The sequence below is a fragment of the Nuphar pumila genome, chromosome 9, assembly GCF_984573655.1.
Source record: "Nuphar pumila chromosome 9, dmNupPumi1.hap1.1, whole genome shotgun sequence".
NCBI classification, from domain to species: domain Eukaryota; kingdom Viridiplantae; phylum Streptophyta; class Magnoliopsida; order Nymphaeales; family Nymphaeaceae; genus Nuphar; species Nuphar pumila.
Window position 1 is genome coordinate 127,017,542 of NC_143257.1, and position 14,154 is coordinate 127,031,695.

The window sequence follows — 14,154 nt, forward strand, 5'->3', positions numbered from 1 at the left end:
TCTTAATTCTTATCAACTAGGGAAACTACCACATGATTCTATGGGAAATGAACATGCATGAGAAGGTGTTCAAGTTGTGCAATTCCACGGGGTTCACAGATCGTGCAGATATTAACCTCATACAACTAGTATGTTTTTGTTGTATGTTATTTATTTTTGCTCTATATTGTATAAGTTTGTTTACTCACTTATATGTTATACGCTTTTTGTAGGTTATGTTTTTTGCTTCACAGTTTGGCGTGAATTATTAGAATGATTGGATCACTGATGTCATGAAGGGTATTCATCAACAGGAACACAAGTACTTTTTTTTCATGTTTGTTAGCTTTTGTCGCTTGTTGTTCATGACTCTGTATATGATTGTTACATGATTGGATTGATTATGTTATATTCATCCTCATAAACGTGAAGTATACATCAAAAAATTGAGCATTGAACTTCATGCAGGTACGTGTTTATATGTCATGTTTTCTTCACTTCTTTGGAATGTAATCTACACTTAGTTGTTTGCTAATGATATTTCCTCATAAAACTATGACAAAGTCTCGCTGACATATAATAAAATTCTATCAACACCTAAAGAAGACGGCTGAGATACCGCAACAGAATACAAATGGTACAGTTAGTGAGGTACCGCAATAGAACGAAGATGATACGGAAAGTGAGGTACCAACTGATGACGTCGTAGAAGCTAAACTCTAGACACTTGCATCGTTATTATTTTGAATTGACAATGAAGAACTATAACTTGTATGAATTCAATGTTGAAACACAGTCTATAAATTTTATTGTTGATTTTGCATGAAATTGAATTTGATATGATATGCAATTTAAATATGTTAATATCTATTCACTTTTGATGATATGTTTTATAAATATGTTAAATGTTCTATAAATATGTTGAATATTCTATAAATATGTTGAGGGTTTCTATATTATGAGTTTTGATTCTAAAAATATAAAGACTAAACAAATTTATGCAAACTACCGCGAAGTTCACAATAAATTTATGTAAAATCAGGAAGTCCTCAACAAATTTGATGTGAATAAAAAGAAGTCTGCAATAAAATATATGCGAAAATAGAAAATTTGCAAACAAACATATGAGAAATTAGAAAGTCCATAAACAAATTTGTTGCGAATAAAACGAAGTCTGTAACAACATATATTTGTTTACAGACTTCTATTCACAATAAATTTGTTTGTAGATTTCCTAATTTCGCATATATTTGTTTGTAGACTCCATGTTTTTGCATACATTTTGTTGCAAACTTCTTTTTATTCGCAACAAATTTGTTGCAGACAAAATGATTTCACATAAATTTGTTGTAGACTTCATTTTTTCAGAATATAGAAACAAAACTTCTTCAAATTTACAAAACAATCACTATATTTATAGAATATATCATTAAAACTATGATTATATATAATAAAATCAACTCTAAACTTATATTCATAATTTAAATTCATGCAAAATCAAAACCTGCTCAGAAGAATATATCATTTATAGAATCAACTGTGAATTTACAGAACATTTAACATATCATACAATTTACATATCATATGAGAATGTTAATATATATAAACAATACATGAATGTCAATGTTGTTTGTATAAAAACATACAATTTACATTAAAAAATACAAAATAATCAAAAAATTTGTAGTCATTATTGTTGTAGATGCCTTATATATGCTCATAGTTCTTCATTGACCTTATTTATGTTTTTAGGAAGGCTAGTTTGAGCTCGTAACATCTCCATCAGCATGCAGACTTCGTCTAGTATAAGAGCTAAATGAGATTTCATTGTGGAATCAGTCTTTCTCTGTTTCACGACATCCTCTTCCTCCTCTTCAATGGTCATCTTTGCAGAGGGACTGACTAAAACCTATTGGGATAAAATAGGTATATCCTCGTTATCGATGGCACGTACCATAGATGACAAGTTGATGTCTTTGCCACCATTGCGTCACTATTCAATTTTGAACAAGAATAAAGTGGGGTAATATTTCTTCTGATACTTTGTTTGCAGCAAAACAAATTTAGATATGGTGCAAAGGATAGAGGTTGTTGAACAAACCCAAATTGTTGGATGACTCAGATGGCCATTTGATGCTCAACTTCACTCATGTTGTACAACAAAATATTTGTTTTCACGATATCCTTTGTTGCTTCAATCACATTGACATTATCCTCTTTCACCATCAGGTCTTCGTAGGGGCACCACTTTACCTACAGAAACTCAAATGATTTATGGTTAATCATATATTGTATTATAGTTAAGAAAGTATGAAAAATCATCAACAAAATTTATATCTGCCCTACACGGCTTGCTCAATAATTTTATAAATTAGGTATGTGTCATGTGATGACCCATCAATCTTTCACTAGTCATCTTTTCACTACGTGATTGACAAAATATTACATGTGAAAATTCACGTACATAATCACATATTGGAGGCCTTGTAGTGGTTATGTGCTCCCATATCCAAACCCTATAAAGATTAATACACAATATAATAATCAATAATTTAAAGTAATATTTTGATTAATACCTAAAAATAAATACCTCAAACAACACCAACATCTCCACTATATTTTTTTCATGGTGTAATTTCAAAGAATTGTCGAAAATACATCTCATGCTATAACTCCACTTCCGTTGTTAGTCTTATGTACGACTGGTGTGCTTGGAACCAGTAAAACCGTTGAAAGTGGGTTGATGGATCATTTGAATCTTTTGGTTGTGGATCCTCGAATCATAATTAATTTTATTAGAATCAATCAAATGAATAATTTACGAAATATATGTAACAATTTACACATTGTACTGCAAGAATCAAACTAGTTATCTTAACAAGATTCACACATACATGAATTACTGAGAAAATAATAGTTTATGATTCACACACACACACACACACACACACACACACACACACACATATATATATATATATATATATATATATATATATATAGCATTTTAAACATTGAATCAAAGTAGAAGATAAATATATATTTGATATTTGTTCAGGAGCACCAGACTTTGGTTCACGCTGTAACATCTTCTTCAGAGCTTGCACCTTCTCCTCCAAGATCAGATGCTCTGACTCATGAGGTTGATCCCCCTTACGATCATTCAATACACTTTCCATCTCAACCTGATCATCACTTTCAACATCCAAAATAGCTACGAGATCCTAGGATATATCTACTTCCTAAAACTCAACATTGGGTTTATCATTATCCACTTGGTGAGGTACCTCTAACTTCATCTCACCACTGCCACACAGCTGACCACATCTCTAACCTTATCTATCCGGATATTCAAGTCTGCAACAACATCTGAGCGAGGCAATGGAACACTTTTTTTTACCACTAAGTGACCCTCCCGCTTCTTAGATACTTCTGTGATGGGAGACAAGATTGTAGCTACACACGCTTCAACTTTTTCTACACATTCTTTCTTAAATATGGGCCACTGTGAAACAACTAGTTGTTGTTTGTCCAACTTGCTTTCCATTTTCTATTAAGTGTTTGAGCGCAATTTTCTGAGTTTACAAAGAGTGTCATTTCCATGAAAAATGTTGGACACCCAAGCTCTTGGCATTGGATGTAGCTCTCTCTCTATCCACGAGTCAAGTAAGCTCCTTGTTTCATAGTATCATTCATGAGTCAATTCATATTTTTTCTGTTGTGTACTAACAATAGAAGATGATCTAGGTGTGGACCCCTCCGACATAATTCTCTCAGTTTGCATATTATATTAAACAAATTAAGAATTTTCTACAATACCAAGACATGAAATATAGGTAGAAAGACATGCAACAAGTATATGTAGACAAAAAACCCAAATAGTTTAGGAAACAAAAAAAAAAGCAAACCATTGTACCAACATACCATGTTTATTGTACAAGATCCACAAAATATAAAAACAAAATTGAAGGATAGACTAGAAGCATACGAATCATCAAAACAAATGAAAAAAAAATTGTGTTTAAAAAAACAATTGGTTCAACAGTTAAATATGTGCTTACCAAAAAAAATGCCATAGAAGATTCTGGAATACGATGATGAATTCTCTCTCGATAACCCTAAAAAATTCTGCGAAAAGATTCTAGGTTGCGGTCTTTCAGTTTTTATACTCATGATGTTGGCAAATAAATTATCTCTGAACTTCATGAAATATGTGCGAACTTCATGAAATATGTGCGATATTTTGAAGTTTGAGCGAAGTTCACACACAAATTATTTGCGAACTTTGTGAAATATGTGCGATATTCTGAAGTTTGAGCTTAGTTCGCACATACAATTATTTCTGAATTTTGTGACGTGTGATGTTCTGAAGTTTGAACGAAGTTCACACATAAAATTATTTGTGAACTTCGTAACATATGTACAATGTTTCAAAGTTCAAGATTAACCGAAAGTTTGCACATAAATTTTATGCGACCTTCGTGATGTTCGCAAGAAAAAATGTGCGAAACTCTTTTTAAGTGATTGTTTGCATTACCCGAGAAATGAATCGATATATTGTGCGATGTTCGCGAGTTTTGCACGTGCGAGGGTTAAAAAGGTCATAGTGAAGTTGGATATTTGTGATTTTGGACATCGGGATGATAGCGAAAAGCATTTTTTAAAACAGACCGTATTTTTGGTACAATATTGTTATTTTCCGTTTTGTTTTTTCTTTTTTATTTTAACTCTAATTCAATTTTGAATTCCATGCCATGGAGCTCATGATTTGCTAGTTTTTGTGGTCATTGAGCTCGTAATTTTAGCTTGTGTTGTTTTTTTTTCATCCCTTTGTTGCGGTTACTGTTTTGCAAGTTTCATGCCTAAGAATTCCTGTAATTTCCGTGTGTTGTTTGGTTTTCCGGACCACCGGTGAGGTTGTTGCCACCACGAATCTTGATTATGCTTGTTTTGTTACTTCAGTATGCGATATTAATCTGCGAAAGAGTGGCAGGAAATGGGGTTAATATGGTTTATAATGAACTCTCTTAATCAAATTGCAGCCGTGACGTACTTGTTTCTTAAGCTAATATTGGTTTTTTTGTCAACTTTATTGTTTATTAAGCTAATAATGACTTGATTATCATACATATAACCTCATTTAATCTCCCTTTGTTTTTGCTGTTGATAAATGCGTATTCAAACATCTTTGTTTCCTCTTGGTAAAAAAAAATTGGGATTTAAAGCAAAACGAAAAAGAAATTCAAGGTTGGGCTGATATCTTCTTTTATGATCTGAAGTGAAATAATCTCCCTGCTTGTTGTATAATAATCGTAAATACGAGGCTATCTATGTGGATTGTGGAGCTACAAGCTCATCCATGAATCTCCCAATTCCTTCATGAAAAACCATCTCGCTCAACCATGTTCCCTTTAATTTTACTCTAGTCGATTTGCCCTCTTCAGCCATCCTGTTGATTTCCTCAGTATAATCGCAACCAACAAAAAACAGATTATTCAGACCTAGTTCAATTCCGTAGGCATTGTACCTATCGAATTTTTGAGTGGCAGTTGTTCGGGGAACCTGTTGATGGAACGAAGAAACAAACACTAAAAATCTGAAAATTCTGAAGAAAAAACAACCACACATGAAAACAAAGAAAACAAAGATTTTAAGTTCGGCAAAAAACTGCCTAAATCCATGATGGAATGCACTGAACCTTTTTCTTTTATTGATTGGGATACACAATACATAGGAAGATGCTTCCTTAAATAGGAGTCAAGGGATTTTACATGGAAGTCTGATAGTATTGCTGTATACAACAAGGAGACTAAGATAAAATTACATAACTACCTTAAAAAAAAATTCCTTTGGAACTAACCTCCACCTTACGGGCAAGGAGCCAACCTCTCTCAAACTTACCGTGAAGTTGAATCCTTATATTCAGGAACAAGCTCCACACTCATCAACAGTTGTCTGACCTTTAAATAGAAAGCAAAAATTGCAACTACACTACTAGGCCTTATCTTCATTTTGTGAAATGAAAATGACGGCTACAGATTCCTCCAGCTAGATACCCCACCAGGTCATCACCCCGCATGTTTATCTCTTATATATGCCCGTTGCTATTTATTACAGAAATTTTCCAACTTCATTTGTATTTCACACATCATGGCCGTTCTACTTTTGATTCAGTTTTTCAAGGTAATCTCATGTATGGATCAAAGTAAAAGTTGGAAAGCCCGTTGGTCCAGAATTGGTAAATTGTTGTTGAAGTTTCAGCTTTATATTTCAGTTAATGTGGAACAACATTAAATGCAACCCACTGTTATACCAACCTGGTGAAAATTGGATTTCTAAAAAGAGATTCACGTTCTTAAGATCGCTATCTTTAGAACTTCAATCGCCCTACTTCAGAAATTCTAAAGATGCGAAAAAGGGTTTTCTTACGACTGAGTTCCCAAGATACAACTAGGCTTGAACCTCAAGAGAGTCACTGCTTCACAAGAACAGATGACCTCTCCCACACATGAACTCTGCAAGCCAAACCGAGAAGAAAGAAATGAGAAAACTAAAGAGTCAGAGATTCTAATGATTTTCAAAAGACGAAAATAGAAGAATTTATAAACTTTTAGAGAGGCCAAAACGTTTTGCGATAAATGAGATTAATGGCCATAAATCTGACGGTTTGAAAATAGGACGAAAAGGTACATGAACGGTCACCCACCTTTGACTGTTAATCAAAGGCCTCCAAAACCGTCCACCAGTCACAAAACGCCTTAAACTCAATATAAATGATATTAAAACTTTTCAAACGGCCAGATATCTCAAAACCGAAAAATCAAAATGGATATTTGCACCTCATATGCACATCGCACCGCGAGCGAAGTGCAAAGTGCGCCATCAAAACGCCACATTGCGCCTCAAGCGCCCTTGCGCGAATGGCGCATTCATTGCTGCACGATGCGCAACAACGTCCACAAGCCACCCATGAACACAAGGCTTACCAAAGTAAAGAATAAAGAACAAAGTCTGTATTTAAACCACTAAAAAAACTGATTTCTCTTAGATATGAGACTAAACTTTTTAAAACACTTTTGGTGGAAAGAAATCATCAATTTTAAAACTTTCCTAACACCCACACCCATACACAAAAGGGACGAACCTGCGCTCATAAGGGATCTTGTTTCCTCAGTTCATTGTGGAAACGAAAAGCTTAGATGAAACTTTAAAGCTTAGAACTTACCACAAGTACACCTTGGAGAGATAGGAGCACATACCACTACCCCAAGTTGCACATTCCAAATTTGAGTTTCAACTCACTGATCCCATGTTTCTGGGAAGAAGAGCAATCTACAATCTATTTGCTTGATTTAAGACTTCATAGATCCAGGATGACTAAATATATGGCTCAACAAAAATTTAGCCAAGAACCACCTAGAAACCACACCCAACCAATTTCAAATCACATAATGCCACAATTTTGCTATGAAGATGCAACAAAGTTTATGTCTGCAGTCTTCTGTCGAGAACAAATCATGCCATCCAAAGCTAGTTTCCACTGTTGAACATTACCATCTTTGCCTAAAAAACACAATCATGCTATTAACTTTATAAATTTAACATTTCATTGAGAAAGGGTTCTTGGCAAATGGTACGCTTGACACAAAAGAGAAAGGAAAATCAAAACAAGGTTCAGCCGGGCCACACCGCACACACATTGACATACATCTTTATTTAATCTCTGCACATTAACAATATGAAAGCATTTGCAGACCAGCCAGGATGCCTCATTTTGGTGGTTTCACGATCATAACAGGACATTTTGCGTGATGCGCAACGTAGTCGCTAACGCTACCCAGAACTGCCCTGCAAAACCAGCAAGCACAACATCCATAGTTATCTAACCGAACTGCAAGAAAAGAGTCACACATTATACTGGGTATGATGTTAACAAGGAGCTAAGAAGAAACTTTGTTGCTAGTTATGGGCACAATGCTTTTGAAATTATGGTCCATATGGTGGTGAGATAGATTCACCAAGTCAATCCATAGCTAGGTACCCCACTCAACCGAGATGAAGTTAATGATCCAGTAATAATACTTAAAAAGACTTGGCTACCTTTTGGTGTAGATGGAAGAGGTCATGTTAGATTCAGCAAGCTCAAGCCTTGGTACGACTTAGCCAAGACTTGACCCTTTCTGTAAAGGATTGCTAAAGGGTAATAATAACCCTTCAAGCCATGGTAAAGACCAAGACCACAGTCAAGCGATTTTTTACTAGGTCAAGACGATCATGATAGCAACCAAGCCAACCAACTCAATCATTTCCCAAGCCCAGTCACTTATGTGCGGTCCAACTCGCTACTCGACGTCGACTGATTTCAGACTTAAAGAGCAAAAGTACCTCTTGATCATGCCTAGACCACGGCTTCCTACAATGACAAGATCAGCATGAATTTGCTCAGCAACCTGGCATATCATTTCCTTTGGGTCTCCTTCAATGGTCAATGTTTCTGCTGTTACCTGCCAAAAAGGCACCAAACATCCCCTTAATGATACTGGCTTTTGTGCCAACATTAGTGAGAGCATCATCATCATCAAAGTCATAAAAGGAAAAAGTAAAGATGAAAAGTTAAAAAGTTTTTTCTTTGAGAAAAATCAAACAAAGGTAAAGATAAAAAGGATGAGGACCATTATGCATTATTTGTGTGCACAGTCTGGCTTGCCTTATCATTAGGTATCTACAGTGCCCTTTATTGACTCACCAAAATAAATAAAAACTTTGTCCAGAACCTTTTCCCTTTTCTGCTAGCTTTGGTGGCATTGCCAATATTTAAAGGCAATCTTTTTCCGTTATAGTTCATGAATAACAAACCCAATGTTGATTCAGATTTGAAATGATTTGTGTGTGCAGTGGGGATGCCAAAATCATACAGAATTTTCATGGATTATGCCAAATTTTCTCATGAACACTGCAATTCCAGAAGGTCACCCATGTTAGAACGTTTATGCTTTTGCTGGAATACCTCAAACCACACACAGATTGTTAGTCTTTTTTTTTTTTCTGGAGAGAATAGAGTGTTATAGCCTTATAGCATAAAAAAGGCATCCCAGTCCCACAAAACCAACCTTTGGCTCTTATGTATCAAACGATGGAAACCTATGCAGGAAGTGACTCGGAATACAAACAACAACCAGAAACTTCATGAGTAAAAAAAAGACAGAGACTCGTTTTCCTGAGTACACAAATTAGGACTGCCTATTCTAGCTTACAGAAACACAAAAGTACAAAGCTGCAAAGTTGGATGTTTCATTTTATAACCCCATACTGACCAAGAAATGATAATTTATGCAAAGGTTCCAAAAGTAAAAAAACTTACATGTTTCTCATTGCACAACGCCAATGCTCGTTCCAAGAGCCTTGCACTGTTTTCTTCCTGGCCCTGCTTCACCGACTGAATAACAACAGGGGTGATATAAACACCTGCATAACCAAAAGACCCAAATGGGAATTCCTCATCCAAATGCATTTTGCAATGATTATAATCTTTCAAAAAAATCTAACAAACACATGGGGAGAAGCCAATTGCAAATCCTTTTTCACATTTCGTATATGCCTAATTCCCCCACACAAAAAAAAACAATGGGTGTGTTTGGCATCCCATGAAAATCATGATCAAGTTCCTGCCTTGTTACCTGGTCCAGCAGGGAAGAAAAACTGCTGGAAAGCTTGCATGGAGTGCACAATCACCAAGCTGGCAAAGTCATGGTTGCCCTGGCTGAACAGGGTGTCCAGAGCCCATCTAAGGGCATAGAAGCTGCCCTCACTCTCATCGAACCCAAACAAGATCTTCATCTTCTTCTCCACGGGTGGTGGTGGCCCTTCCTCCTCTTTTGCTTCTGCTTCTGCTTCTGTCAGCTTTGCTTCTTCACTCGACTCCATGCTTCTCTCTCTCTTTCATGAGAGCAACGGGGTTGGGTATTTATAGTGGGCAAGAAACGAGACAGCGCATATCTTCCAAGGGTGATTGTTGTGGGACATACCACATGATCGAAATGCCCATTTGGTGTGAGAATTTTTCAACTTAGCCATGAGTGACCATGTTGCACGCCGTTCATCCAGACCAAGGCAAAAACAGTCGCAGCTGCCGATCATAATCACACAATGTGTAGTATTTCATGCTTTACCGGCATTGAGAAAGTATTGCGATTGTGATTAAAAATCAAGGGATCCAAGAATCACAAGGCATTGTTTGTTCCATGACTTGTCGACGTCTACAAGCATAGCTCTTTTTTTTTCATTTAACATAAAAAAAAAAAAAAGCACTGCTATAGTCTACACGTTTCATCACGGGTCAAATGGTATCACGTTGACTATTGGATCTGAGTCGGTTTCTGCAGTGTAAACCTTCTCAAGTGTTCTCATTTTCCATCAATAATAGCTTTTGTTTGGCTTAAGCCTTGCAGCAAAGAACGTGCACCCGGTGCCGAACTGTCGGCCTCCTTTCCACTTTAATGAGCTGCTGGCTCGTTGTCGAGAGCCGCGAGGGAAGAAACGTGGTAGAAGAGAAGGGCAAAGTTGTAATCTTTTAGGTTAAAGAAGGGCATTTGTGCGAATAAGTGGCGTCGGTGCTACGCGAATGTAGTGGATAAATATGGGGAGTGTGGATGATAAGATAGGGACTAGGGAGGGATGTGTTTGAGTGCCAGAATGTCGTGGCGTTTGGCTGAAACCACGTGCCGCGAATCCAATGGGAACCCAAAAGCAGCTACCGTTCCTGGTTTTATTAGGTGGGTTCGGATCTTAACTGTTTGGGTCCATTCTTACCCAGAAGGAACCAATGAAGGGGAGGCAAGCATAAATCCGAATCCGAATTTTAACTTGAAAAAATTGAAATGAATCTGAATCCTGATCTGACAATATCCAATAGGTCGAGCTAAATCTGGAGTTTGAATTTTGTATGGTAGTACCCATTAAAAAAATTAGGGGTTTCACAACGTTGGATCCAACGTATCAACTAAATTTTCAAACACAGTAGGGGTGTCACTGAGTTTTTTCTTTCAGCAGTTTTATATATATATATATATATATATATATATATAGAGAGAGAGAGAGAGAGAGAGAGAGAAATGGGTCGGTGCTAAATATATTTGGTGTTAAATCGGGTGCTAAATGTGTTTTTTGGGCTTTTTTTCATTTTATTTTTAAATTTTGACCTTACAGATGTGATCTATGTCCTTGATTTTATAGGGAACTCTTTGAAGAGTTTGATTCCAACACGGGTGGGTTTTTATAAAGTTCAAAAATCAATGGTCCAAAATTTTTGTAAACTTTTGAGATTTCAAACATCATTTTTTTTTTTTAAAATACATGATCCAAGTGTGGATTCTTAGTAAATCGACCATGCCCAACACATTTATAGAACCGTTACCACATAAAAAGAACCTAAGCAGCTCAAAACCCCATTTAACACCAAATGGGTTTAGAACATACCCATTTTCGTATATGAGTAATGGGTTAGTGCTAAACCCATTTGGTGTTAAATCGCATGTTAAATAGGTTTTTCAGTTTTTTTTATTTTATTTTTAAATTCTGACCGATTATATATATATATATATATATATATATATATATATATATAGAGAGAGAGAGAGAGAGAGAGAGAGAGAGAGAGAGAGAGAGAGATTGGTAGTGGCTCACACATTAGGTGCTAAATGAGTTTTTCAGTTTTTTTCATTTTATTTATAAATTCTAACGGTACACATTTGATCTATGTATTTCATTTTATAGGGATCAGCTCTTGAAGCGTTCGTTTCTAACACATGGGTGGGCTTTTATAGGGTTTGAAAAATCAACTATTTAAAATCTTTGTAAATTTTTTTAGGCTCCAAATATCATTTTTTTCATAAAAAATACATGATCCAATCGTGGATTTTTCTTAATTTGACTATCCCAATACATTTATGGGTCAAAATAGTGAAAAAAAAATAGAAAGAGTAGAAAAACCCATTTAGCACGTATCATTTAGCACCTAACATGTGCAACTACAAAATTCTCGTATATAGAGTAATGGGTACTTGCTAAATGAAACGTGCTAAATGGGTTTTTCAGATTTTTTTTTTGTTTCATTTTTAAATTCTCATCATACAAATGTGATCTATGCACTTGATTTTATAGGGATCATCTCTTTAAGTGTTCAATTCTGACACATGGGTGGGCTTTTATAAGGTTTGAAAAAACAACAATCCAAAATTTTTTGTAAAATTTCAAGGCTTCAAATATCATTTTTTCATCAAAAACACATGATTTAGGTGTGGATTCTTTGTAAATCGACCATGTCCAACACATTTATGGAGTCAAAACTGCAAAAAAAACACCGAATGAGAGGAAAACCCCATTTAGCATATTTTATTTAGCACCTACCCATTACTATATATAAGAGAGAGAGAAAATGGTAGTGCCTGAGGCTTTTTATGCCTATTGTGTGCATATCAGATTGGATAGGGGTTTTCAGATTGTTTTTAAAAAATGACATATGTGTTCTGCATGATCGATTTATTAGGAAATCATACTTGGATCTTGTTTTTTTGAGAAAAAAAATGAATTTTTAAGCATCAAATATTTTTTAAAATTTTAGACAGATCAAATTTTTAAAAAAATAGAAACAATCTTTCCAAAGCTCAGTAGGCATAAACAAGCATAAGTATATATATATATATATATATATATATATATATATATATATATATAGAGAGAGAGAGAGAGAGAGAGAGAGAGAGAGAGAGAGAGAGAGTAATGCTACTGTGCTCCTAGAGTACCTACTCCCACATACTATAAATTAGGTTGTATATTTTCAATCAAACCTTACGTGTGTGCTCAACATAATTTATTTGATATAAACCATGCTTACGATCATGTTCTTTAAACATAAATATAGTATTTTTTAAGTCATAAAATTTTGATACATTGTAAGCTATTGATTTTTAAAGGTCTTAAAAACATACATGTATGCTATAATCACATGATCTAAAACTTGTTTTTTACTCAAAATGCTTATGGATCATATTTATAGGGTCCGATCAACAAAAAAAGTTCAAAAAATTTGAAAAACTAAATATTCTATTTAGTGAGAGTAGGTACTTGGATTGATTTTTAAAGGCCTTTAAAAACATACATCTAAAAGCATTATTTAGTATAAAGCAAGTTTTGGATCATGTGATTGTAGCATAGGTGTATGTTTTTTAAGACCTTTAAAATCAACAGCTCAAAATTTTATGACTTAAAAAAATCCTATATTTATGTCTAAAAAACAAGATTCAAAGCATGATTCCTATCAAATAAACTATGTTGAGTACATCCATAAGGTTTGATTGAGAAGATACAACTTACAACCATGATTTATTTGATGTGAGAGTAGTTTCTCCCGGAGCACCATAGCATTATATATGTATATATATATACACTGGAATATGTAAACCAACAAAATATATAAAATTGGTATGCATCAAGATTTTCATAAGTTTTTTTTTTTTATTTTCTAAAATTTCATCATACAAATACTATCTAGATGCTTGGTTTTATAAAAACAAACTCTTAGATCATCCAATTATGATGTATAAGAAGGATCTTTTAAGGCGAAAATCAATGACTTAGAATTTTCATAAATATTCAAGCATACAAAAACATATTTCTTGATCTAATTACGATGATCCAATAGTCGACTACGTTGAATGCATATGCAAAATTAGATTTGCAAAAACCCTATGAAAATCTCTGTTCATACTAGTTTACATATTTTGTTGGTTCACATATTTAAGTTTTCCTATATATATATATATATATATATATATATAGAGAGAGAGAGAGAGAGAGAGAGAGTTCTTTCTCAAAATGCAAATGATTCCCCTCGCTCACGAGTGAGTTTCAACAATAAGCCTCGACAGACATGGCTGACCACTGTTTTGTACAATTGACAGAATCCTGTTATATAGCTTGTTTTTCTAACAACGTTTAAGTAAATTCTTGACCTCTCGCTAAGATGTATTTTTTTATTTATTTTGATGATGATGAGGAACCCTCATCGAACCAAGTAAAATCCTGGGTGGAGCCCCCATGAACCGTTGCAATTGGAATCCTGTTGTTTTTTATATGCTAATCAATGTCTACTTTCAAGTATAGGAAAACTATTGAGTA

The 14,154-nt window shown here is 34.7% G+C and overlaps 1 protein-coding gene across 1 annotated transcript; it reads right to left on the minus strand.

The window, feature by feature from the left end:
- Positions 1-7,558: 7,558 nt before the first annotated feature.
- LOC149829377 (uncharacterized) lies at positions 7,559-9,911 on the minus strand. The gene is made up of 4 exons (XM_090018075.1): positions 9,657-9,911; positions 9,341-9,444; positions 8,365-8,483; positions 7,559-7,827 (listed from the first exon to the last, which is right to left on the minus strand). Exons 1-4 carry the CDS (start codon positions 9,901-9,903, stop codon positions 7,749-7,751), a joined length of 549 nt encoding a protein of 182 aa, XP_089874201.1. The 5' UTR covers positions 9,904-9,911; the 3' UTR covers positions 7,559-7,748.
- Between the last annotated feature and the right edge of the window lie 4,243 nt (positions 9,912-14,154).